This window comes from Bombus terrestris, chromosome 6 (genome assembly GCF_910591885.1).
Source record: "Bombus terrestris chromosome 6, iyBomTerr1.2, whole genome shotgun sequence".
NCBI classification, from domain to species: domain Eukaryota; kingdom Metazoa; phylum Arthropoda; class Insecta; order Hymenoptera; family Apidae; genus Bombus; species Bombus terrestris.
This window is the reverse complement of record NC_063274.1, coordinates 11,204,236-11,225,982: the sequence shown is the minus strand read 5'-3', so window position 1 is coordinate 11,225,982 and position 21,747 is coordinate 11,204,236. Positions and strand designations below refer to the sequence as shown.

At 26.3% G+C, this 21,747-nt stretch overlaps 5 protein-coding genes across 7 annotated transcripts; 2 read left to right on the top strand and 3 right to left on the bottom strand.

Moving 5' to 3' along the window:
• Nucleotides 1-336: 336 nt before the first annotated feature.
• Nucleotides 337-3,550, top strand: LOC100650559 (ankyrin repeat and LEM domain-containing protein 2). Its single transcript, XM_003396001.4, has 10 exons — nucleotides 337-905; nucleotides 1,002-1,333; nucleotides 1,427-1,735; nucleotides 1,863-2,015; nucleotides 2,082-2,308; nucleotides 2,390-2,537; nucleotides 2,610-2,745; nucleotides 2,835-2,937; nucleotides 3,043-3,171; nucleotides 3,316-3,550. Exons 1-10 carry the CDS (start codon nucleotides 779-781, stop codon nucleotides 3,362-3,364), a joined length of 1,713 nt encoding a protein of 570 aa, XP_003396049.1. The 5' UTR covers nucleotides 337-778; the 3' UTR covers nucleotides 3,365-3,550.
• A 134-nt stretch (nucleotides 3,551-3,684) lies between these two features.
• Nucleotides 3,685-6,570, bottom strand: LOC100650809 (clathrin light chain). 2 transcript variants are annotated; one of them, XM_003396003.4, is made up of 7 exons: nucleotides 6,419-6,569; nucleotides 5,797-5,955; nucleotides 5,509-5,595; nucleotides 5,340-5,429; nucleotides 5,147-5,258; nucleotides 4,928-4,939; nucleotides 3,685-4,093 (listed from the first exon to the last, which is right to left on the bottom strand). In XM_003396003.4, the coding sequence occupies exons 2-7, from the start codon at nucleotides 5,948-5,950 to the stop codon at nucleotides 3,913-3,915; spliced, it is 636 nt and encodes a 211-aa protein (XP_003396051.1). In that variant the 5' UTR covers nucleotides 5,951-5,955; nucleotides 6,419-6,569; the 3' UTR covers nucleotides 3,685-3,912. The 2 variants fall into 2 exon arrangements, with proteins under 2 accessions (XP_003396051.1, XP_012164881.1); XM_012309491.3 differs by lacking the exon at nucleotides 4,928-4,939 and having other exon boundaries at nucleotides 6,419-6,570.
• Nucleotides 6,419-10,032, bottom strand: LOC105665847 (cyclin-A2). Its single transcript, XM_012309492.3, has 6 exons — nucleotides 9,656-10,032; nucleotides 8,988-9,458; nucleotides 8,678-8,901; nucleotides 8,387-8,591; nucleotides 8,067-8,314; nucleotides 6,419-7,973 (listed from the first exon to the last, which is right to left on the bottom strand). The coding sequence occupies exons 1-6, from the start codon at nucleotides 9,815-9,817 to the stop codon at nucleotides 7,892-7,894; spliced, it is 1,392 nt and encodes a 463-aa protein (XP_012164882.1). The 5' UTR covers nucleotides 9,818-10,032; the 3' UTR covers nucleotides 6,419-7,891.
• A 789-nt stretch (nucleotides 10,033-10,821) lies between these two features.
• LOC100650683 (nuclear FMR1 interacting protein 1) lies at nucleotides 10,822-17,121 on the top strand. Of its 2 annotated transcripts, none has more exons than XM_012309489.3 (6): nucleotides 10,822-11,596; nucleotides 12,101-12,292; nucleotides 15,700-15,998; nucleotides 16,069-16,274; nucleotides 16,393-16,569; nucleotides 16,680-17,121. In XM_012309489.3, exons 1-6 carry the CDS (start codon nucleotides 11,168-11,170, stop codon nucleotides 16,997-16,999), a joined length of 1,623 nt encoding a protein of 540 aa, XP_012164879.1. In that variant the 5' UTR covers nucleotides 10,822-11,167; the 3' UTR covers nucleotides 17,000-17,121. The 2 variants fall into 2 exon arrangements, with proteins under 2 accessions (XP_012164879.1, XP_003396050.1); XM_003396002.4 differs by having other exon boundaries at nucleotides 10,823-11,596; nucleotides 16,069-16,298.
• On the bottom strand, nucleotides 17,095-21,590 carry LOC100650439 (RNA cytidine acetyltransferase). The gene is made up of 17 exons (XM_012309490.3): nucleotides 21,377-21,590; nucleotides 20,987-21,250; nucleotides 20,763-20,921; nucleotides 20,392-20,628; nucleotides 20,112-20,316; nucleotides 19,930-20,051; nucleotides 19,716-19,852; nucleotides 19,360-19,635; nucleotides 19,204-19,285; nucleotides 19,027-19,143; nucleotides 18,772-18,948; nucleotides 18,560-18,707; nucleotides 18,330-18,474; nucleotides 18,057-18,262; nucleotides 17,808-17,980; nucleotides 17,460-17,708; nucleotides 17,095-17,378 (listed from the first exon to the last, which is right to left on the bottom strand). The coding sequence occupies exons 1-17, from the start codon at nucleotides 21,482-21,484 to the stop codon at nucleotides 17,148-17,150; spliced, it is 3,036 nt and encodes a 1,011-aa protein (XP_012164880.2). The 5' UTR covers nucleotides 21,485-21,590; the 3' UTR covers nucleotides 17,095-17,147.
• Nucleotides 21,591-21,747: the final 157 nt, after the last annotated feature.

Here is a 21,747-nt window from a genome sequence, read left to right as displayed (position 1 = left end):
TTTAAGTTAATTTTAGTATTATTTAAAAATAAATAGTCAAAATATTATAAATAAAATTTTATTTTATCTTGTACTACTAAACATAATCAGCTTATATGGTTTGAACTAATTGGTCAACCATTTAGACTTTATCTAGGATTGGTTCGTTTTGTAAATAACAGTTGATTATGAATTGATACGGTTTTTAAGCATTTTCTATTTTGCGTAAGAAAGTTATACTTTATATTATGAATTATATTGATTTCATAAATATAGCATTTTTAATGTAAACGCTTCTTAAATTACGGCTTAATTGTATATTATCTTGAAAATTAAGTTTAACCTTGAATTTACTTGGCATACCATATATGTTTCCTATTTTGTTTCTTGAAAATTTATGTTTGATAAAAAATGCTTGGTGTATTTTATCATAGCTTCTTATATATTAAATAGGATACTTTATAAAAATAAATTTCAAAATTAATACTGATTATTTAATATTTAAGAACCATATAAATTTTAACTAACCGTTAAAAATTATAATATAGATTTTTAAACAAACTACGTATTACAAAGGAAGAAGACATTAATAGTATATGAAATTTTCCGATTAGAAAAAAAAGAGAGGGGAGAAAAGACAAAAGATATTGCATACCGAATTATAAATATCACATTAAATTTAAACAGTTCCAGTTTCAGTGTATGTTTTTTGACATTTTCGTATGTGACATATAACGATATAACCAATAAATGACTATATGACTTAAAATAATTTGGGAGAAAAACAAAGTTGAATACAATGGATGAAAACGTACAAACATTACATGGGATTCATGGAAATTCCAATGTATCAAATGAAATAATTTATCATGCAGTATACATACCTGAAGAAAACATTGATTCTTCAATAGAGAACAGTATTAAAGGTAAATATATAAAAATAAAGAGTTATCTTGTTATTTTTTTATAATCTTGCAACTATTATTTTAATGAAGTAAATAATTCACATTTAATTATTATAGAAAATATTCGAGTTTATCAAGACAAAGCAGAAGCTTTAAAAATAATTAAAGAATTTAAAACTGGCCGTCTGAAATCATTTAAAAAACGATCAGAAGCTGAAGAATATGCTCAAAGTGGCTTTGAGAAATCAAATTATGTGAATAGTACCTTAATAAATCCAACTGTACCTGTAGTAGAAGAAAAATCAAATAATTTTAAAGCTCCACGATCTCAAGATCTGATATGTTTTAAAAAATTAATTAAAGATGGAGATTTATATGCTGTAAAAACTACAGTATGGGGAAATCCGCGATACTTAATTGGTAGTGGAGATACACCTGCAATTCTGCAAGTAAGTTTATAATTTATAATCATGTTTAAGAAAGATATAAATTATCTAATATGCATATATTATGCTATATTTTTTCATTCTTACTTATTATAGGAAGGATGCCGTTATAATGCATTACATATTGCAGTTAGGGCAGACAGGCCTGATATGTGTGAGTTAATATTAAACACTGTTGGAAACACAGACTTCATAAAGTTACTTTATGGTGATGAATGCAAGAGTTATGTGGATCGAGCACAAATTATGTTAGATTTATATTTAAACACACCTGACAAGGGATTAAATGAAACTCCATTACACTTTGCAGTCAAATTTGGTTTAAAAAATGTAGTTCGAATTCTTGTTTCATATCCATGTTGTATAAGGACATTACCAAATAAATATAAACAACTACCAATAGATGTACGTAATAAAATATTTGAAACTTTTCTATTATTGCTTTTGATTTATAATCTTTTATTATTTTCTATATATTTTTGTAATTACCACTCTATAATACATGTTAATTTAGTTTGTGTTAATATTACAGATAATTTGTACTAGAACATGTCAAGAAGATGAAGGATTAAAAAAAGAAATACGTTTTCTACTGGAAGATCAGTATTATGTACCTGTATTAAGATCAGATGATAATACATTACAACCTGTGATTGGGGAACCTTTCTCTCCTACTAATCTTTTGGTATGTTACAATATTTCAATTTATATTGTATGTCTATAATATTTTATGTGGATAATATTTTTGTAGAGTTTAAATACTGATCCAATTAGTCCACGTTTAGAAGTACGTGCGTTTGCTGGACCAATGACAAAATCTCGAGCATTAGAATTTAGAAAAAAGTGGAAAACGCCACCCCGTCTTCGTATGACTCCTATTAAAAAAACTGATGATGAATCTAATGCTATAGATAGTCCCACTAATAATTTAGCTTTAAGATTACAAGATGCAGAAAAGGGACTTGAACGAGTTGGAAGGTATATTTCATAGTAAATTTTAAGATTTATCATAATTATTAAAGATTAAAAAAGAGAATTGCAACCCAATTTAATTTTTAGAGACTTGGCAGAAGAGTACCAAGTATCGTGGAAGGAATATTGGCTATTTTTAAACGACTTTGCAGATTTTCGTACTAAGGAGGGTTTAATGAAACTTGAAAAATATTTAGAACATAAATTTCAGAATCAGTTACTTCACCATAATCAGGTACAACAAATATTCATTGAATTTTTAACATTCATTAAAAATTATTATACTTCTTACATAATTTTTTCACAGACATCAAATGAGAACCTAATTAATTCAAACAAAAATGCACAAACGAAATCGCAAATTGATGAAATAGATTACTTATGTAATAAATTACAATCATGGTCACTGCTTACATCAAATGGTGAAGAACAAAATAATGTAGGTAAGTCTAGAGTGCTTTATAATCAAAATTTATATTAAAGTATGCAACAAAAAGTATCTATAAATATGACGTTTTATTTTTTTCTTTAGACGAACTAGAATTTTTTACACCGCCATCATCACCAAAATTAACGGTAGATTCAGATGATGAAATGCAAAATGCAGAGGAAGGACATGGGACATTTCTGGAAGGGTAAAATATCACATGAAAATAAATTTTTTTTTTAGTAAAATAACTATTTTTATATAAACACATAATTGCTATACATATATATTTCCGTTATTTATTATTTTATAGGCCAGTGCCAACAAAGTTAGATCATGCTGTTTATAATGCAGTATCAACATCACTTAATTCCATTACATATCCAAACATATATCGTTGGCAACATGACATGCAACTTGCTATGAAGCGTGATTTACATAGGTATTGATCTTTTATCTTTCTATACTTGTAAGAAGTAACTAATATTATATTTTTTACAATAATATAATATAAATTATAATTTGTTATTTTTCTAATTACATAGGTATGAATTATTAATACAATCTAATTTGTTGTTATTTTCAGAAAAAATAGCATAAGGGGAATTAGAAGAAAATTGATTATGAATTTTTAGGTATGTGACATATCAAGATGTTAAACGATGTAAAAACTAAAACTATAAAAAATTTTTATATTACGCACAATAAGAGTTATTTGTTAAATAACATTAATATACTTCAAAACTTATTTTAAGTGTACTAAAAAGCGATATATTTTCATAAAATTTTATATATGATTAAAATAATTTATGAAAATTTTATATATTGTTTTGTAAACTACCATTTATCGTTAAATTTATATATGTAAGGGCGTTATTATGTATATCTTTATATATAACGACATTAGTAATTACGTTATACATTTAATTTTTTAAATTTAATATTTATGCACATACTTGCTATCAATAATCTTTATTCACAATAATATTACATTTTTTCTTAACAGACCATATATGATCTTTCTTTCAAATGATATTGTTATAACTTGCATACACTTTTCTTTTGTTTCATAGTATATTTATACATATATATGTGAGTGTATGTGTGTGTGTATGTATATATATATATATATATGTATATATATATGCATATATCTATAATCCATACCAAATTATTAATTTAATCAAAGACTGACTGGAGCAGGTGGAGTTTGCTTCAATTGCAAAATAATTGAACGCATTCGAGAAACATCTTTTGAAGTGCGGGAAGATTTGGGATTAAAGTCGCAAAGTTTTGCAATGCGTTCCCATTCAGTTCCTGGTTCCACTTCATCAGCTTCTGCTACGAATTGTTTTTCTGCGTTCCTAGAGATAAATTCATTATATTACATAAGTTACAACGTATAAAAATTTAAATGCGACAATACTCGAACATTAAATGCACTAATGACATTGCAGTATATGTATTGAATAATTTTATTTTCGTTTCTTACATATAATGTGTGCAGCGACGCAAATTCAAAATTTTTTCTATAATCTTTATTTACATGAAAGTATGCTTTTTGTTTCTTGTTTTCATTTCTGATAAAATGTGTCACGAAAGTTATAATCTACGTAACGAAAATTAATACAAATATTTCATATAATTCTATCTATAAAATTGAAAATCGTAAATAAAGAGGAAATCTTTATATTTTTGTATCCGTTTTTACATAAACAAGTTAGGTAACTTTACCATACTTTAAATTACCATAAGAGATATGGTAATTTGATGTTATATTAAATGTATACATACAATATAGAAATTAATAATTCCTATAGTATTTATACATTTGAAAAATTTTAATATAGTTGATAATGAAATTGTTAAAATTTAATTGTTGTAACATTTATGTCAAAATATAACGATATAAAAATTATAAAATATTATAATGTTTTAATATGTATCTTTATGATAATTTCTAATATAATTAAAGTCAATAAATGTGTGGCTTACATATGACACGATTCGAAACAAATGAGATCTCAAGTATAATTGCATCAAGCACAAAATATACGAATTATTACAAAAAAGCAGCTAACATATATGAAAATATTTCCGATACCATTCTGCAAGTTGCTTTATAAAGTGAATAAGCAAGCTATATTATACAGCAATGCAATGCAATTATACATGCAAAAAAATATAGTATAACTTACTTGGCAGATTCCCTAAGAAGCAGAATGAAAATAATATAATTGTATGTAGTACATATTTTAAATAAAATATTTATAATTTTATACAGAATAAGACTTTTAATTGCATCTACAGATATGCGATTAAAAGTTATATTTATAAAAAACATATTGAAAATATATAAAATAAAACAAAATTAAATAAATTAAAAGAAAGGGAGGAATGGCAATTTTAAATATTACCTGTTTGTAGTTTTTGTTTTACTAATAGCTTCTGCATGATGTTTATACCATTCTTCTAATTCTTTTCTTGCAGCTTCTTTCCACTCTTCCTTTTTCTTCTCTTCTTCTGCATCTAAATAAATTATATAACAATAATTAAATATTAAAATTACGAATGTTATATAATGGAATTTAGCTAAAAGAAGATATTTACCTTTTTCCTCTAGTCTAGTTTTTTGTTCTTCTCTCCATTTTCGTATTTTTTCAGGTTCTTCCTTTACAGGTGGAGGCTTGGGAGCAGTTTCTGGAAACATTTTTAAAAATATAACATCCCATAATAAGTTATAAATGATTTAATAAAAAAGCAATAAAATATGGTTTACCTATTACTGGAGGTGCTTGTGTTTCAGAAGGTTGTCCAATTGCATCTATTATTTCAAAACTACCTTCAGCATCACCACCTGGGCCAACTTAAATTTCCAAAGTTTGGGATAATTAATTAGAATTACCCAAATAAAAATATATTTGTAATTCACAGTGATTTGTTTTATTATGTGTATATTAATATATAGTATAAAATTGAAACATTTTGTCGATATCAGATCAAATATTACAAAAGACAATAAAATGATAATTTTTTTTCTACTTATGCATATATTGAATTTAACTACCATCTATATTAGATGCCATTGTAGGAGCAGACATAGCAACTGGTGGAATTTCATTTTCAAGCCCTGCCAACTGATCTTGTTCCCTTGCTACAAATTCTGCCACTGGATCTACTTCTTGCTCATTGACAAAGTTGTCACCAAATGCCATATCCATTTTGTCTAATAAGAATATCAAACAAATTGACAAACTTTGTATTAATATTTTTAAATATAAAAAAAACTCTATGAATATAAACTTTTATTTTATACAAAATTCTCATACATTTATCGTTTAACTTTCAGTCAATCAATTTTATAGGAGACAAATATATATTACTGTTACTATTATATTAACTACTTATTATTATATTAACATTTTTCACTTTCATTTTACTTTAATACATTGACTTTCAAATCAATGTAACATATATTACTCATTTTATAGGTTAAATTAAAATCTTATAAATAAATTTGTTTATCCAACAGAAAACATAAGTAAAAGTAACCTAAAAGTATGTATTTATTCATTTAAGATATGATTAAATTGTATAAAACATCGAAAATACTGAGTATAATATGCGAAATAAAATGAGAATATTTATTTAATAATAAACGTAAGAAAATGTTGAATCAAATATTATACCTCAATAATATTATGGAATGTGTAATTTTTATCTCGGGAAACTCCCACAATTGCCTTTTCGTTAGATTTCTATTAAATATCAACTGCAAACTGTCAACGTCAATACTAGTTTAGAGCACAACGCACACATGCGCACAATTAAATATAATGGCTAAGCAAGAGAAATCAGTACTACCAACATCAATAATATGAAGAGAATATCTTTAAGAATATTCAAATGTTTTATGTATTTAAAAAAACACATGTCATAATATGTGAAATTAATAACATTATTTATTTTATGAATAATATTAGTAATAACCTAATTCTTCTTGTCATAGCATATGAAAAACAATATTCTACTGAAACCTATTCAAACCTATTTCAAAGTTTCTTATTCAAAATTGTCTAAACGTTATAACATTGAATATTGCTATTTAACTATTAACTTCCTGCTTAATTTGCTTTCAAAGTATATAATTTATCATAACAATTTGATTTCGTCATGTCTTTTTAAAAACATTACACAAATATCGTATGAGATGTATCTTTATATATATCGTAAATATTATAATTAAAACATTCAATATTATAATCGAAATACAACAAAAAACAAAATTATGTGTATATCCCTTTTTAATATGAACATTATAGACACGCATAGTGTATCAAACACTTGAATACTTTTGTTTTGCTCAGAGATCATGCATAAAATATGATATATATTTTTAATATTTGATGAAAGTATCCATATGAACATTCGTATAATGTATGTTTTAAAATGAAAATTTATCTGTAAATGTACGTGTATGTATAAACAGAAATGTCTTTAAAATAGCATGATCTATGAAATATATGTACAATATATTTTTAAAAAATAGATGAAGAAAAGTGATTAATAACATTGCTTTTGTTGGTTACACCATAAAAGATCGTAAATAAATAGCTATGTCAGAATCCTAAAAATAGACGAATGTTGTAATCATTTTAATACATAGACGCGTTTCCATCACAATGATGTATATTTTTAGTACAATGTGAATAATAAATACAGTTATTGTTTCTTACACTTCCTATTATTTTATGACAGATCACTGGCAACAAAATTTAGATATCATGTATGTAGAGCAAGTGTTCTGTTAACAATCGTCTAAAAAATGCATATAAAAATACAAATTCCTAAATAACGTAATTTAGAGCTTCATTCGTTAATATAATGACGGAGCTCTAAAAACAGTTATTAAAATTTACCTACAACCTATAAAACGTATAGGTGGTGGTGGGATATGAAAAATAAAGTCAATATGCTTGTTCAGGCTAAACATAGTGACCATATGTTAATAGAAGTAACTCGTTCATTTCATTTGTAAAAGAATAGCTCAGTCTTGCCCTAATCCCCTCCTTGTCTTTCAAAACACGGGATTTACAACGGGAGGTTCGTTATCTCCAAATATGTATAGATTTTTAGATTTTTCTATTTTTGTGTAATGCCTATTAGGCATTTTCTTCTTCATCTTCAGAGCTCAGTGTAACATTATCAATACATCGTGGTAATAATAATGCTACATGTCCATATCTAAATAAAAATATATTATACATAATGATAAAATCATTGATTTAAAGGATAAAAAGAAAAGAATTACTTTGAATATTAAATATCTAAACTTACTTGCTGCTTTTGTATTTTTCTTGGATGGCTTGTTGTAGAATATTTAATGCATTGCAAAAGGTTTTATTCAAACACAAAATGCATTCTTTAAGATCCTTTAAGCTATACCCTGACGATAATTCTAACTCATGTGGCCACATCTCTTCTAACAATGTATGCCGTGCAAGTGCAATCGCAGATGCAGCTAAATGACTAGGTAAAAATTGGAGATATGGATCCCCCTCAAGCATTGATAATTCACAGAGATACTATAAAATTTTGTATGAAAATTAATATATCGTGTTGAGAACACAATAAGGAAACATATGTAATGTATTTACCATTGCTAAAAATTTAATTTTTTCAGAAAGGTTATTACTAATACAATATTCCATAAGGAAGGTAAGTGGTGTTGGAACAGTTAGATCAAAAGATAAAACCCTCAATATTAAATGCTCCATACGTAATACTTGTTTTTTCGTATATGTGTCATCTGTGATATATACAAATTCGCCTACATCAGGTGGATAAATCTCTTCGTATTTTCTAAATTATTAGTATAACATTATTTTTTGAAGAATTACAGACTAGATATAATTAATTAAATAGATATATAGATAAATGAAACTTACGCAGCAATAAACATAGCTGCTGTACCTACAAGTTGTAATTTTGCTCTTACAACGCTCATGTATGATAAAAAGCGATCTATATATGAAACAGCTAAATAAAGTGTCTCAGTCTGTAACCGATATTCTTCGGCAACTTCTACGAGCCAATCCACTAATATTGATCTCATTGAATATGTTATATCAGGTTGTTTCTTCATATAGCCTGGTTTTGGTCTATGCTGTATCTAAAATAAAATATTTTATTAAAATAGTATGTTAATATCTATTAATTACTCTAAATTTAGAAAAGAAATTTTAGGTAAATACATACTTCTGCAGCACGTAAATAATTATATATATCAGCTCTATATTCATCTATATCAAAAAAATTCATTCTCAATTCTTTAATAGACTTTCTTCGTTTTTGATGATTTTTCTTTGAGGAAGACAAATAAGAAATTGATTTTTCTAAAGACATTGGACTGCCTTGTGAAAAAATGACATCATTTTCTTTCTTTTTATTTATATCTTCAATAGCATTATAAAATGTTGGTAAATTTGAGACAGTCATAGGATTCACTTCTAACCTTGGCTTCTCTCTTTCTGGTTTCACATCTTCCTTCTCTTTTATTTCTTTCTTATCCTTTGTGTCTCTAAGTGCAACAGAAGTTTCTTCTTCTAACTTATCTTCATAGATTTTAAATGTAACTTCCTCCTTTTTCTCATCATAAATTTTAAAAGGTTCAAACTGTGTAGGTATAACAGCTTTTGTTTTTGGATACTTTTCATCCTTGTATATTTCCTACACAAAATCAAACGAATATAATTATATATTTCACTATTAACATTGATAATAAATGACTTTAAGGTCATAAAAATGTTGTGCAGCTTCAAAAATCACTTTCTATAGTTTGATTAATGTGTACTATAAAAATAATAAATATCGAGTTTTCCAGTGTAGAAAAACGCGGGAGGAAAGATTACGAAATATATACATACTGGTTTCGTATTACGATTACAATTATTGTGAAGAACACCTAAAACTGCACGTTTTGTTGGTTGCAATGTTTGATTTTGAAGGGGCACGGAAATATTTTCTTTGCCGCGACGAACATCGCTAATTCGATTTTCTTGATCCTCGTGTACTCGAATCGTGGCCATTATTTAGTTCCAATTTTACACCAAATCTTTTATATATAAATCGATTCTTCTCCTTTTCTAAATTATTATTACTTTTTAAACACTATGCATGCCCTCTTCTTGTTACAATTAAGAGTATTTATCGTCCATACATGGCAGATAAAATTTCGAAGCTCTAAGCAACCCAACAAACTTCAGTTGCCGTTTGATTTCAAACAAACGTAACTTCAACAGCTGGCGATACGTTAAAAGCGTTGCTCAAATAGACCAATGAGAAGAGCATGTCTCTTATAAATCTGAAATACACCAATCAGATAAATAACGTGTTAACTTGCGCCTTTAAAATTATCCTTGCTTATAGGCAGATATACACATTAATGTGCGATAAAAAAAACTTTTTTGAATATAAAAATTTGTTATCTATACACATTTTTAAACGTATGAATTATCCCTAAATTTCTCAAGGCTTAGTTTCATCATATAATATAGCTATTTCAAGTGAATATAGATAACTAAATGTAAAAGCAATACTTTAATGATTGATATTTGCATTTACTATCGCATTATGTAAAAAAGAAGATATAGTTTTTTATATAATTTATTTATAATGTATTTTAATTGATTGGCTAAAAATCGAATTGGTTAAAAAGTTGTACTACTAAGAAAATTTGAATTGAAAAACGAAAATGGTAAAATTATTATATAGAGAAATGAAATAAATTATATGTATCGTATTTTTTCTAAATTAAATAATATATAAATTATAAGTTAATTATGAAATAAGTATTATTTGTTTATTTTTTTCTAATATAGTATAGATACTATATACACCGAAGATGACAGTATAAAATAAGGAAATATAATTCTATTGAGAAGGGAATGTAAAAATAAGGGAAAAATAAAGGTAAAATAATCAGATAGCAAAATAAATATTAATTATACAATATCAAATTTGCAAATTGTACAAAATATTTCAGATCAATTTTCTAATATCTTTTACTTTCAGATATCGAAATTTCAAATCGATTTATACATCTTAAAGTTTGTTGTTCGTGACTACCGAGAGCAAGCTCATCGGCACTGATTGCTATTTGCCGTATAAAAGGTTTATTTCCGTACAAGTTCGTAATGTTTTCACGATTTTCTCGACTACAACTAATACCGTGATTGGTTTTGCAATCAAATTTAATTACGATAATATCGAGAAGTGCATAATATTGACATATATTACGTATTTCTCGCATAAACAGTGTGTGAAGTTACAGTCTTAACCTCGTAAATAACATTTCGCATTCGACGGTATATCAATCATCTACTACTTAAAATTGTAAAAGTGATTGAAAAAGATCCACATCAAAAAAAAAAATAACGATGAGTCCTTTAAATCGAGGACCTCTGCTAGGGCCAAGAGTCCCACCCGCTGGTATACGACCTCCACCACCTCCTAGATTTGGTGGTAGACTTCCACCTCCTGGTTTACCTCCAAGAATGCCACCACCTCCAATGAATCCAGTTTTTGGGCCAATAAGACAAAGATTACCACCACCACCACGACCAGTTGGAGTAAATCGACCAAATGGACCAATGCCACTATTTGGTCCAAGAGTCAGAGGTATTGCTCCTATGGTTCCACCGATTAGTTTAAGAGGTGTAGGACCTAGAGGACCATTAATGAGGCCTTGGCACAGAAGAGCATTACCTCCTCAGATTTTATCTCATATGAGACCAAGATTTTCAGTTGGCAATGGCAATGCAAAAGGCAAAGCACTGAATAATGTAAAAAAAGTCAGTAAACTTGAAGTAAGTATGAAGTTTTTTAATCATCTTGATATTTGTGTAGTTGTACAGAGAATAATTCTATTACTTTGTCAAAACATGTAATAATAACTGCATGCGATTAAAGGCATGAGCAATGAATTTATTGATTATTATTTTTTTTATTTAAATATGATTTATTTGTATTTTAGTCTCAGTAGTATTATGAAGGAAATAATTATCTATTTTTTATTCTAAATTTTCTTTTGTATTTGAAGTCACTTATTTCAGATCATGATATTTAAATAAAATGGATTTATAAATCAATGTAAAATTAGTTACTATAAAACACACGAAGGAGAAAAGTTTATGTTTCTAGATATAATTATTAAAATTCTTCATTGCCTAATAATACATTTCTGATAAGATTTAATGTATTGATTGACAATAAACAGCAACTTGTTTTATGCCTTGATGTATAAAAAGAAATTAAGAATACAAATTTTGAAGTTATTTAAATTCTGACTAAAAAATATTATAATTATTTAGGAATTAGAACTAAAGAAACCATGGATGACTGATGAAATTCGAAGTGAAATACAAAAGAAAAATAAGTTGTACGCTAAAGCAAAAAAGAATAAAGATGCAAAAGAATGGGAAGAATTTAAGGATTTAAGAAACAAAGTAACAAGGATGATCAGAGATGCTAAAAATGATTATCTTGCAAAACATCCAGAACAGGTATTTTTTCCATTTAATTTTTGTACATATAGTATAAAATAATATTCTTTTTATAACTAACAATTTATTAAGAGAGATCAAACTATACTTTTTTGATTAATAGTTATTTCATATATCTTTTATTTAAAATACGTTATGTACAAATTATGCAAAAAGAAGAAGGTGTAATATTTATATATAAAGTAGTAGCCCTACAATATAGGAAAAATTACAACAGTAACTAAGTTTGCAATTTTTATCATTTTATTTTCTGCATAATAAATTTTAAATCATTTTAATAAAGAAGAGTCAATATTTTATATATTTATAACTTGATATTTTGTGTACTATACATTTTCCTATAATGTTTATAGATATTATACTACAATTAAAAATACAACACCATTTACAGTTTCATATCTATAGAAAGACTTGTTATATACTTTTATACAATTCAAAAAGTTTGTGAAATATCAGTTACAGGATTGGTAATCTGTATGGCTGTGTGGGATTCAAAGACTTTTGAGTTTCCAAGTCTTGAGACAATTCTGCACATTCTTAATAATCAGTAATTATTGTAAAAAATGAGTATAATACACTAACTTGTAGCACATTTTTTTTAATAGTTTTAACAATAGCTTTATTACTATTACTTATGTAATAAATATTTAATTATAATGAGAGGACAAAAGAGGTAGACCACCCTGTAGAAATAAGTAACAAGTAATTGTACATGCTTTTAATGCAATTAATATCTCTGTATTCTTCTACTATTTGTGAGTATTAACATAATAATCAAAGACTGTATCTGGTGTATCCTATATCATAGGTACAATAAAATTCCACTTCATTTGTTTTAGCAATTTGCATTAAATATTTTTAGAACATTTCTTAAGATTTAAGGTTATTAATATAATATATAATATAAGGATTTAGATTTATATGTTGTGAGATGATATATATATGTATAGACAAGCTGAACAGTTATAGTTATAATTTATAAGTGTAAATACTTTTTTATGATATTCAAGTCATTTACAAGCTGACAATATTTAATTGCATTATAATAATTATATATGTAGATACATTTATTTCATTTATTTATTTCATTTGTATGAATTGTTTTATTTAAAATAATATATTTCGAGTTATAAAACATAATAAAAGTATTTTTATGAAAAGATCCTAAAAAATTACATTTATCTAATAATAAATTTTTAATTTTGATAATAATACTACTAATATATTATTTATGTACAAGATAAATATTATTTGCATCATTTAATTGGCTCCTGTCACAGTTGACAAATTGCTTTGATTACAGGGTGGTCAAAAAACAGATGATAAGAATACGATCGAATCCGAGGGTGTTCAGAAAACTGAGAATGCGACTGAGCAATCAGAGCAAATGGAGCTAACGGAGGAGATGCAGCCTTCCAGCGAACAGGCACAGTCTTAAGCTTCAGGCTACTCCTCCATATAAACAATTGAACAGTTGAAATTACACAAGTATTCTGTTTTCAAACTTCAGAACGATTTAATTCTTTCTTATTTCAATGTGCAGTATAAATACTAGAGAACACTGCAGTTTAAATACTTGTATCATTTTTAATTACAAAATTTGTATTATCCGTTCTTTTGTCATTTGTAAAATATCATTTCTTTGCAATATAAGTTCATTCTTAGCATTTATATTATAAGTGTGTAATGTTAAACTATCATGCTAAAATACTTTGACAAAATAGAGTTTAATGATGAATAACATTTGAATAATAGATATTCTCTTATTTTTAGTAATACTTATAAAAACTAAACTGTTTTTTTTTCTTACATCATTAGTATATGCTTATATGTAAATGTAAAATTTTGTATATTTCCTATAGATATACTTTCATGTTAGAAGTATTAAATATCTAACTTTTTTTCACACCAATATATCTATATAAAAATCTGGCCTTTGTTAATTCTGTTATCATAAAGCTCTTTAATTGCTCTTTGGCCAGCATACAGTGCTGCAAGCTATAACATTCTTAATGGAAAATTTCGTGGAACCGCTAAAATATTCTCCGACATACAAATTTTATTCAATATAAAATTTACTTAAGTATTTTCTTCATAGCTTGTGGCTCTGTATCAAGATATGACAATTTTTGTAATTGTTTGTTATTATGTGCCGTAGTATTGAATATTTTCATTTCAATAATACATGACTTCCACAAAATATAAATTCAGAACAAGATAAATTTGTAATTAAGATACGTATTGTAAGAATAAATCGTATTTCTATAAGTTCTAAATCTGGTGTCCCCAATTACTCTATAAACCACAAAAAGAATTCTAATATGCGTTCAATAATCGTTCTGAAATATGAAAATGACCTTTTTAGATTTCATGCATCAAATAACTTTTATAAAAGTATTGTCTTCCTAAAATTTTGATCAATTACACGTTACATCATCGCATATAATAAAGATATACTCTGTTTAATTAATATTATGTGATAAGTAAAATTATTAATTTACAATATTAGATATACTTTTACTTCAAAACAATTTAAAATAAGAATTTATTATATTGCTTAGAAGTTTTAATGAAGGACTTTTTATACTGTCAACCTATTCTATATTTAGGACTATAATATTTACATTTTTTACAAATTACATTACTTTCTACTGCTATACATTTGTGGTAACCATAAATATCTTTTTTTGTAACTATACACAAAATTTATCCTATGTTAATTGTTGATTTAAAATATGAGATATAAATGTGTGTTTATAATACTTATGTAAACTTAATAAGTGAATTTCTGAATACCCTGGAAAAGATTTTAAAATGCAAAGTGTAAGCAATAGTTGCATATAATAGCAATCATACAAATAATCATTATTTGTAATACATTTTTATATTTACTTATATACATATATCAAATATTGATTTTACTCAAATAATTATGAAAAAATACTTCTATAATCTTATATATGTTACAGTACCATTAATAATTCCTATTAATTTTTAATATCCTTTTCTACAAACTTTATATTGAGAATGTAGGTATGTGAATATAGATATCTCAATTAAGAATTAATTTACATTACCTACTAATGCAAAACATCTTTGTAAGCAATTACTCTATGCATAACTTTATATCTAAATTATTCGAACTAAAAATCTATCATGTCTTAAACGAAAGAATTATTTTAAAAAATACAACACTCTTCGAGTTTCAAGTAAATATTCATGTATTATATGGTACCAAAACAAAAAATTATGGAACCATGGAATTAATGTATAAAACAGACATTGAAAGAAGTCAGCGAAGTCTCACATATTACTACTTCCATTAAAAATTGTACCTCAAGAAGTATTTTTGCATTGAATTTGAATGTGAACAATGTATAAAAAATATTTGAAGTAACCATTTTTAGGCTCATCTTTATCCAAGTGATGAAGAACCATATGATCAAAGAGATGAAAATTACATCAGTTCAGAGGATGATGAATCATTTTATTGTGAAATATGTGATAAAGATTTTTCATCAGAAGATGCTCTTTCTGAACACAAAACGAGACATAAACTTTGTGGTATTGATGGATGTACCTTTTCTGCTCATCCATTACTTATTGAAAAGCACATTATTATGCAACATAATACTGGTTTGTATCATAAAATAAAAAATGTATCAACTCCAGAAGAGATTGAGAAGTGGATAATGGAGCGAAAAAGGTAAGTTATAATAATTTTTAAAGCTGGTAATAATTAAGAATGATTTGTATGATACTTAATAATATTGTAGGAGATATCCTACAAAAGCTAATGTTGAATTGAGAAAGGCAGAAGAAATGGAAAAGGTACAAAGAGGAGAAATAATTAAACAGAAACAAGAGGTTACTAAACGGAAAAGAAAAAATTTTGTACGTTCTAATAAACAAAAAACAGCAATAAAGAAGGAGCCTATCAAGATATCTAACAATTTTGTAGAACTGAAAGAGAAATACAGAGGTGTATATCAATTTTCTGGAACATGTGAGCATTCTATTATTGTGTTCATGTAATTTATATATATATTTTTTAATATTCTTTTTCATTTTTAACATATTTGTATGAATAATATTTGTAGTAAGCTTAAGAAATGAAACAGAAGATCAATCTAATAATGACATTAAAGATGACTACAAGGAAAATAATAATTATATTTCTGATGAAGAGGAAACATTAGTTGCATTACCAAAATTTACTATTGCTACTTGTAGCATACCCAATTTAGTATCAAATTACGGAAGTGATTCTGAAGAAAGTAGGTATATTTATATTAATTTATAATAAACTCATTGTTCGTAATGGAGAAGTTATTATTTAATGTTCATATATATTTTATATACAAGTTCTATAAAATAATATTTGTAGGTGATGCACCCGAAGAAATACCACTTAAACAAATAAAATTAAATAATGACATAATAATAGAAGAAAGTAGTGCAATAAAAGAAATTGTTGATAAAAATGAAGTTGTTGGGAATAATTTGCAGTCAACAGATACATTTCCTAAAATTTCTAAGATTAAACAGCCTATTACAGTAAAACGAAATTCGAATATAACGATAAATAAGAAACAACCATATACGTCCCAATTATTGCAAAAATTACTTTCAAGATCTATTCAACATGAAAGAAATTTAATTTGCCAATGTGTAAAATATATAGTAGATAATCATTTTTTTGATTAAAATTTTGTAGTTTAATCCGTAATGTAGATATTTTTTAACTATCTTCCTTTATCTCAAAATACATCTTTTATTAAAATAGAGTAAGGATAAATAAATATTATGATATATAATCATTTATTAAATTTTATAGGTTATATATTTACACCAATTAAGTTTTGAAAGAACGTCTTTTTTTTTTCTTAAATTGTTTCTTCGGAATTTCCGAAGCATTATCATCTTCTCCTCCTCTCTTCTCTCCACTTTTTATAGATATAAGATGCTTACTTTTCTTTCCCGAAAGTGCATTATTCCAATCAGTTTCTGTCCCTTTAATTGCATATTGTTCTAAGTCTTCTCTTTTCAATTTTTCCAATTCAGCTTTTTGTTTTGCTTTTAGTTCCTAAAATGAAATTTATATAATATAATAAATGTTATTATAAAAAATATTTAATATATTTGATATTGTAAAGAAAATTCAAACCTTAGCTGCAGATTCTAATTCATCGTACAAACTTTGTCCATTGATGGGATTCAATTGCACTTTTTCATTATCAGTTTCCATTTTCATCATGGTGGTTTCAATAAAATTCTCTGCTATTCTATTAAGGCATTGTACAAATTTACGTATTGTACGATTGAATAAACCAAGTAGCTGTGTTGGTGGTAAATCTAATTCTTCTGCTAATTTATCAACAGTTTTGTGTTGCAAGCCTAATCCTAATAAAATTGCCTAAGAATAAAAATAGGAACATTAATAAATATCATAAAAAGTTATATTTAAATACAATTATTTCAATGTTATTAGCGACATTATAAACATCATAAATACCGATTGCACTGCCGATAGATTAGTATCACCCATCATGTTTAAAAAGTATGTACGTGCTAATGATGGCAATAAATCCATTATTAAATGATAGTCCGCCATATTATTACTATACATGGTTAAACGTTTTAGGTCGTAAGATGTAAAATAAATATCTAATATATCTTTTGTCAATGCTAAAGAAAGCAATTATATATATTATAGACACAAATATAAACATCAAGGCAAATATATCATTAAAAATGCACTAACTTGTAATCTCTGATGTAACCGATTTGTTAATCAATATACTTAAAGCCAATGAGGACGAATACATGTTAAATGATATAGACAACAGATTTATAAATCGTTTACGAAAGTCATTCCAGTATGCTTGTAGCCACTTAACATCTTGTTCAGAATTTATTTTGTATAACATAATACATGAATGTTCACCTGTAATATCATTTGTTGTTTGCCTAAAGAAAGAAAATTTACTTTTGTTTAATATGTGATGTAATAATATTAGTAAACATTAATGCTGACCTTAAATATACTGGTACAAAACTAGCTCTTTTCCAAAATTTTAAGAGAGGTTCTGTAACCCCAAAAGACACTCCAATATAATCCAAACTTTCTGGGCGTCTTTCGCTTAGTTTTAAAAGGAGTGGTGGAAGAGAAGCTCGAGGTTCTAAAAGATAATTAATATAAAATTAATAGCATAAATTAAAATTATATAATGTTTAGTATATAGTACAATAAATTTGTGCAGTTACCTAATCTTTCTTCTAACAAATTCACTTCTTCATCTTGAACTTTTGATATTTGTGTTGTGCATGTTTCTGACAGTGTTTCGTTAATATTCAGTATTTTCATTTCGTAATATTGTTTCAATAATTCCAATGCTCTAGCACCATATCCCATCTATATCAAAATATTTATTGAGTACAAATTACTTTCATTGATTTATATAATGATATACACTTACTCCCTGATACTCGGGATGTGTTGCAATGCGGACAATACGTGCTCCAGCCAACGCCGGAAAATCTTGATCTTGATATTGTTGAGCAATAGTCCATGGTATAAGATCACCAGCTGCTCTACGCCCCCGAACTAGTCCATCATTTATAGTATTTTTACTTACCTCACCTTCTAAGCAAATCTACGCATTATAGAAATATTACAACTACCAGAAGTATTGAAGTTACATTATATATATATATAATATTATATTACTCACTTGAATAACTACTAATACCTCAGGTAACGTTTTTTTGTTTGAATCTATTGGACCCAAAAGACAAAATAAATGATGTGCTGGCGCATCAGACATCATTTGTAAATCATTTGGACTATTCTGAAACATTAGAAATTCTATGTCTATTCAAACTTTAAAGGAATGAAAGAATATATTTACCTTATAGTGCGAGGCGACATAAAGAGCTACCAATCTTTGCAAAAATAATTCAGATGCTTTATGATAAGAAAATAAGGTATCTCTAAAAAAAGAATGTAATAATATGAAACACTAAACATTATACAAAATAGTAATTATTGTTAAAAACTTAATTACCTATTTATGTAATATAGCTGACACATATCAGGAGGTGGGCATCCAGATAATATAGGTGTATTTGTTGTAGCATTTAAACATAATAAATCGCACAGCCATTGCTCAACAGAATCTCCTGGTTTATAACGAATAGATTCCTCTAAAGTCAGTTCATGTAGCTGCCTTCCAATAATAATCTTTTCATTTTGTTGTTTCTCATGACTATTTGAGCCTATAGTTTGACTTCTTAGTTGTTGTAATAGTTTTAATGATAAAGATCTACCTGTTCCCTCATATCTATTAAAAATATAAGTATAAGTTGTATATAAATATTAAACCATGAGTAAAAAGATAATTGAAACATAAGATATAATTACCCATTAATAGTTGATGCAAGAAATATTAAATAAGGACCAAGCATAACTTTCACATAAGGGAGAGGTATTGCTGCAGCTTCATCAATTACAAGTAATTCAGCTTGACTTAATTTGTGGGCATCAGTAGGATGAATGTACTAAGAAAAATAGATTTCTTGTCAATTATATTTACATTATTACTTTGGCAAACTGATCTTATATATTAAAAGTATACCTGAATTGTTTGCCTGTGATCTCGAAAGACATTTACACGTACAGTAGCTTTATTAAATTCAGGATTTGTAGATTGTACAAGTCCATAATCAAGATGTTCTTGATATCCTAATGCATCAAATCCTAAAAATATAAAATAAAATTTTACTATATTGAAATATGACATTACCTTTTAATATTTACCTTTAAAAACGAATTCAAATAACGTATTCAAATTTTCTGGACTTGGACTTGAAATGTAAATGTTTGAATAACCAAATGTTATGGCACCAGCAACAGCTAAACCTAATGCTGCAGACTTTCCACGACCTCTGGCTGCAGTTAAGGAAACAGTGGATCTCAATGTTTTTTCTGATATGCATTCAATAAATTTAAGAAGCGCCTTTGCCTAAAAATATTAATATATCTTATATATCATATATTTTACCAAAATATACATATTTATTTATTTTATGTATTAAACCTGATCAATTGTTTTGCAACAATTAACAAGAGAAGAAATAGGTTGTGTATCTTTTAAACTTTCTTTCAATGCATCTAATTCTGATAAATTTTCAGAAGAGGTCGGTTTTTCTATGGATTCAATCTTTAAATTGTGTGATGATAATGGTAATACATTCAATTGATCATCAACAACTAAACATCTTTTGCATGAAGCAAGAGATAATAAAAATCTTTCATTAAATCGACCAACAACATCCTAGAATTAAATAAAAAATATTAAGAAATTATTTAAGTTAGTTAAAATGTTATTAGTTTACAAGTTACTTAAAACTATTGTTCAAATTAAACAAATCTATTTATAAACTAATAAAATAAAAATTAATGATATACTTTATGTGCTTCTGTACGAAATCTTTTATGTACATCCATATTCATGGTATATAATTGTTTTAAGGAGTTTATTGATTGTAAAAGAAATACAATAAGTCCTCCTCCTTCAATAGTTTCAATAGTTCGTGCTAACAAATTTGGTGTAATTGCTTCAAAGTCCTAAGAAAAATTATTTTCTGTTAAAGTGATCATTTATGTTCAACTTAAACAAATGGGAAACTTACTTGTAAAACACACATGCCATATGTGTTCCCCAATATTTTATGTGTTTCGTGATAATAACAATATCGTATATTAGTAGAAACAACAAATAATTCAAATGGATCATCTTCATTTACATCCAATTTTCCTGATCTAACTTTCTTTTGTATCGATTTCATTCGCTTCTTTCTATGACTACTAAAGCCTAAATCTTTCTTATAACACCAAAGAACGGAAGGTCTAGCTTTTACAATAGTCTTTGATAACATATGATGTAGTAAAACAATCTAATAAAAAATTGTAAGTTTAAAATTTTAAAAATTTATTAACACATATAAATTAACATCAATATATAACAGAAATTTAATTATACACTTATATATTTATTATTTACAAATCTAATGTATACTAACCTGATCTCGTGCTTTCTCACCAATAACAATAAACATTGTTCTATGTCCCGTAACAACACCATTTTCAATTAAAACACGAACACGATTATCTATCTTTTTTCGAACCATTTTGAGAATAAAATGCTTCTTTCTTGTCTAAATTTTATTCGAAAACGTGTACCACGCGCACAGTATATGTTTAAATCACAATGCGCGCATCTATCTTATACCCTTAATGTTAACCCACATGTACAATAAATTGTCACTACATATTTTCATGAAAACATTTAATTATTATGAAAAATAAATAGTGTAAAAACCATTAATTTTTATAGCTATACGATTTAATTCTAACACAATAATACATAATACATTAAAAGTAGACGAAAATT

Bases quoted from the DNA above. Each gene is read 5' to 3' on its own strand.
- LOC100650559 (XM_003396001.4), top strand. From the start codon at position 779: ATGGATGAAAACGTACAAACATTACATGGGATTCATGGAAATTCCAAT. The intron at 2,309-2,389 runs GTATATTTCATA...TTTAATTTTTAG, and splicing joins GGACTTGAACGAGTTGGAAG to AGACTTGGCAGAAGAGTACC. The intron at 2,538-2,609 runs GTACAACAAATA...ATTTTTTCACAG, and splicing joins AGTTACTTCACCATAATCAG to ACATCAAATGAGAACCTAAT.
- LOC100650809 (XM_003396003.4), bottom strand. From the start codon at position 5,950: ATGGATATGGCATTTGGTGACAACTTTGTCAATGAGCAAGAAGTAGAT. The intron at 5,596-5,796 runs GTAGTTAAATTC...TGGAAATTTAAG, and splicing joins AATGGCATCTAATATAGATG to TTGGCCCAGGTGGTGATGCT. The intron at 5,259-5,339 runs GTAAATATCTTC...TAATTTATTTAG, and splicing joins AACTAGACTAGAGGAAAAAG to ATGCAGAAGAAGAGAAGAAA.
- LOC105665847 (XM_012309492.3), bottom strand. From the start codon at position 9,817: ATGGCCACGATTCGAGTACACGAGGATCAAGAAAATCGAATTAGCGAT. The intron at 8,902-8,987 runs GTATGTATTTAC...ATTTTATTTTAG, and splicing joins ATTATTTACGTGCTGCAGAA to ATACAGCATAGACCAAAACC. The intron at 8,592-8,677 runs GTAAGTTTCATT...CTAATAATTTAG, and splicing joins GCAGCTATGTTTATTGCTGC to AAAATACGAAGAGATTTATC.
- LOC100650683 (XM_003396002.4), top strand. From the start codon at position 11,168: ATGAGTCCTTTAAATCGAGGACCTCTGCTAGGGCCAAGAGTCCCACCC. The intron at 11,597-12,100 runs GTAAGTATGAAG...ATAATTATTTAG, and splicing joins AAAAAGTCAGTAAACTTGAA to GAATTAGAACTAAAGAAACC. The intron at 16,570-16,679 runs GTAGGTATATTT...TAATATTTGTAG, and splicing joins CGGAAGTGATTCTGAAGAAA to GTGATGCACCCGAAGAAATA.
- LOC100650439 (XM_012309490.3), bottom strand. From the start codon at position 21,484: ATGGTTCGAAAAAAGATAGATAATCGTGTTCGTGTTTTAATTGAAAAT. The intron at 19,853-19,929 runs GTATACTTTTAA...TATTTTTCTTAG, and splicing joins ATCACAGGCAAACAATTCAG to TACATTCATCCTACTGATGC. The intron at 17,709-17,807 runs GTATTTATGATG...TTTTATTCTTAG, and splicing joins ATCTATCGGCAGTGCAATCG to GCAATTTTATTAGGATTAGG.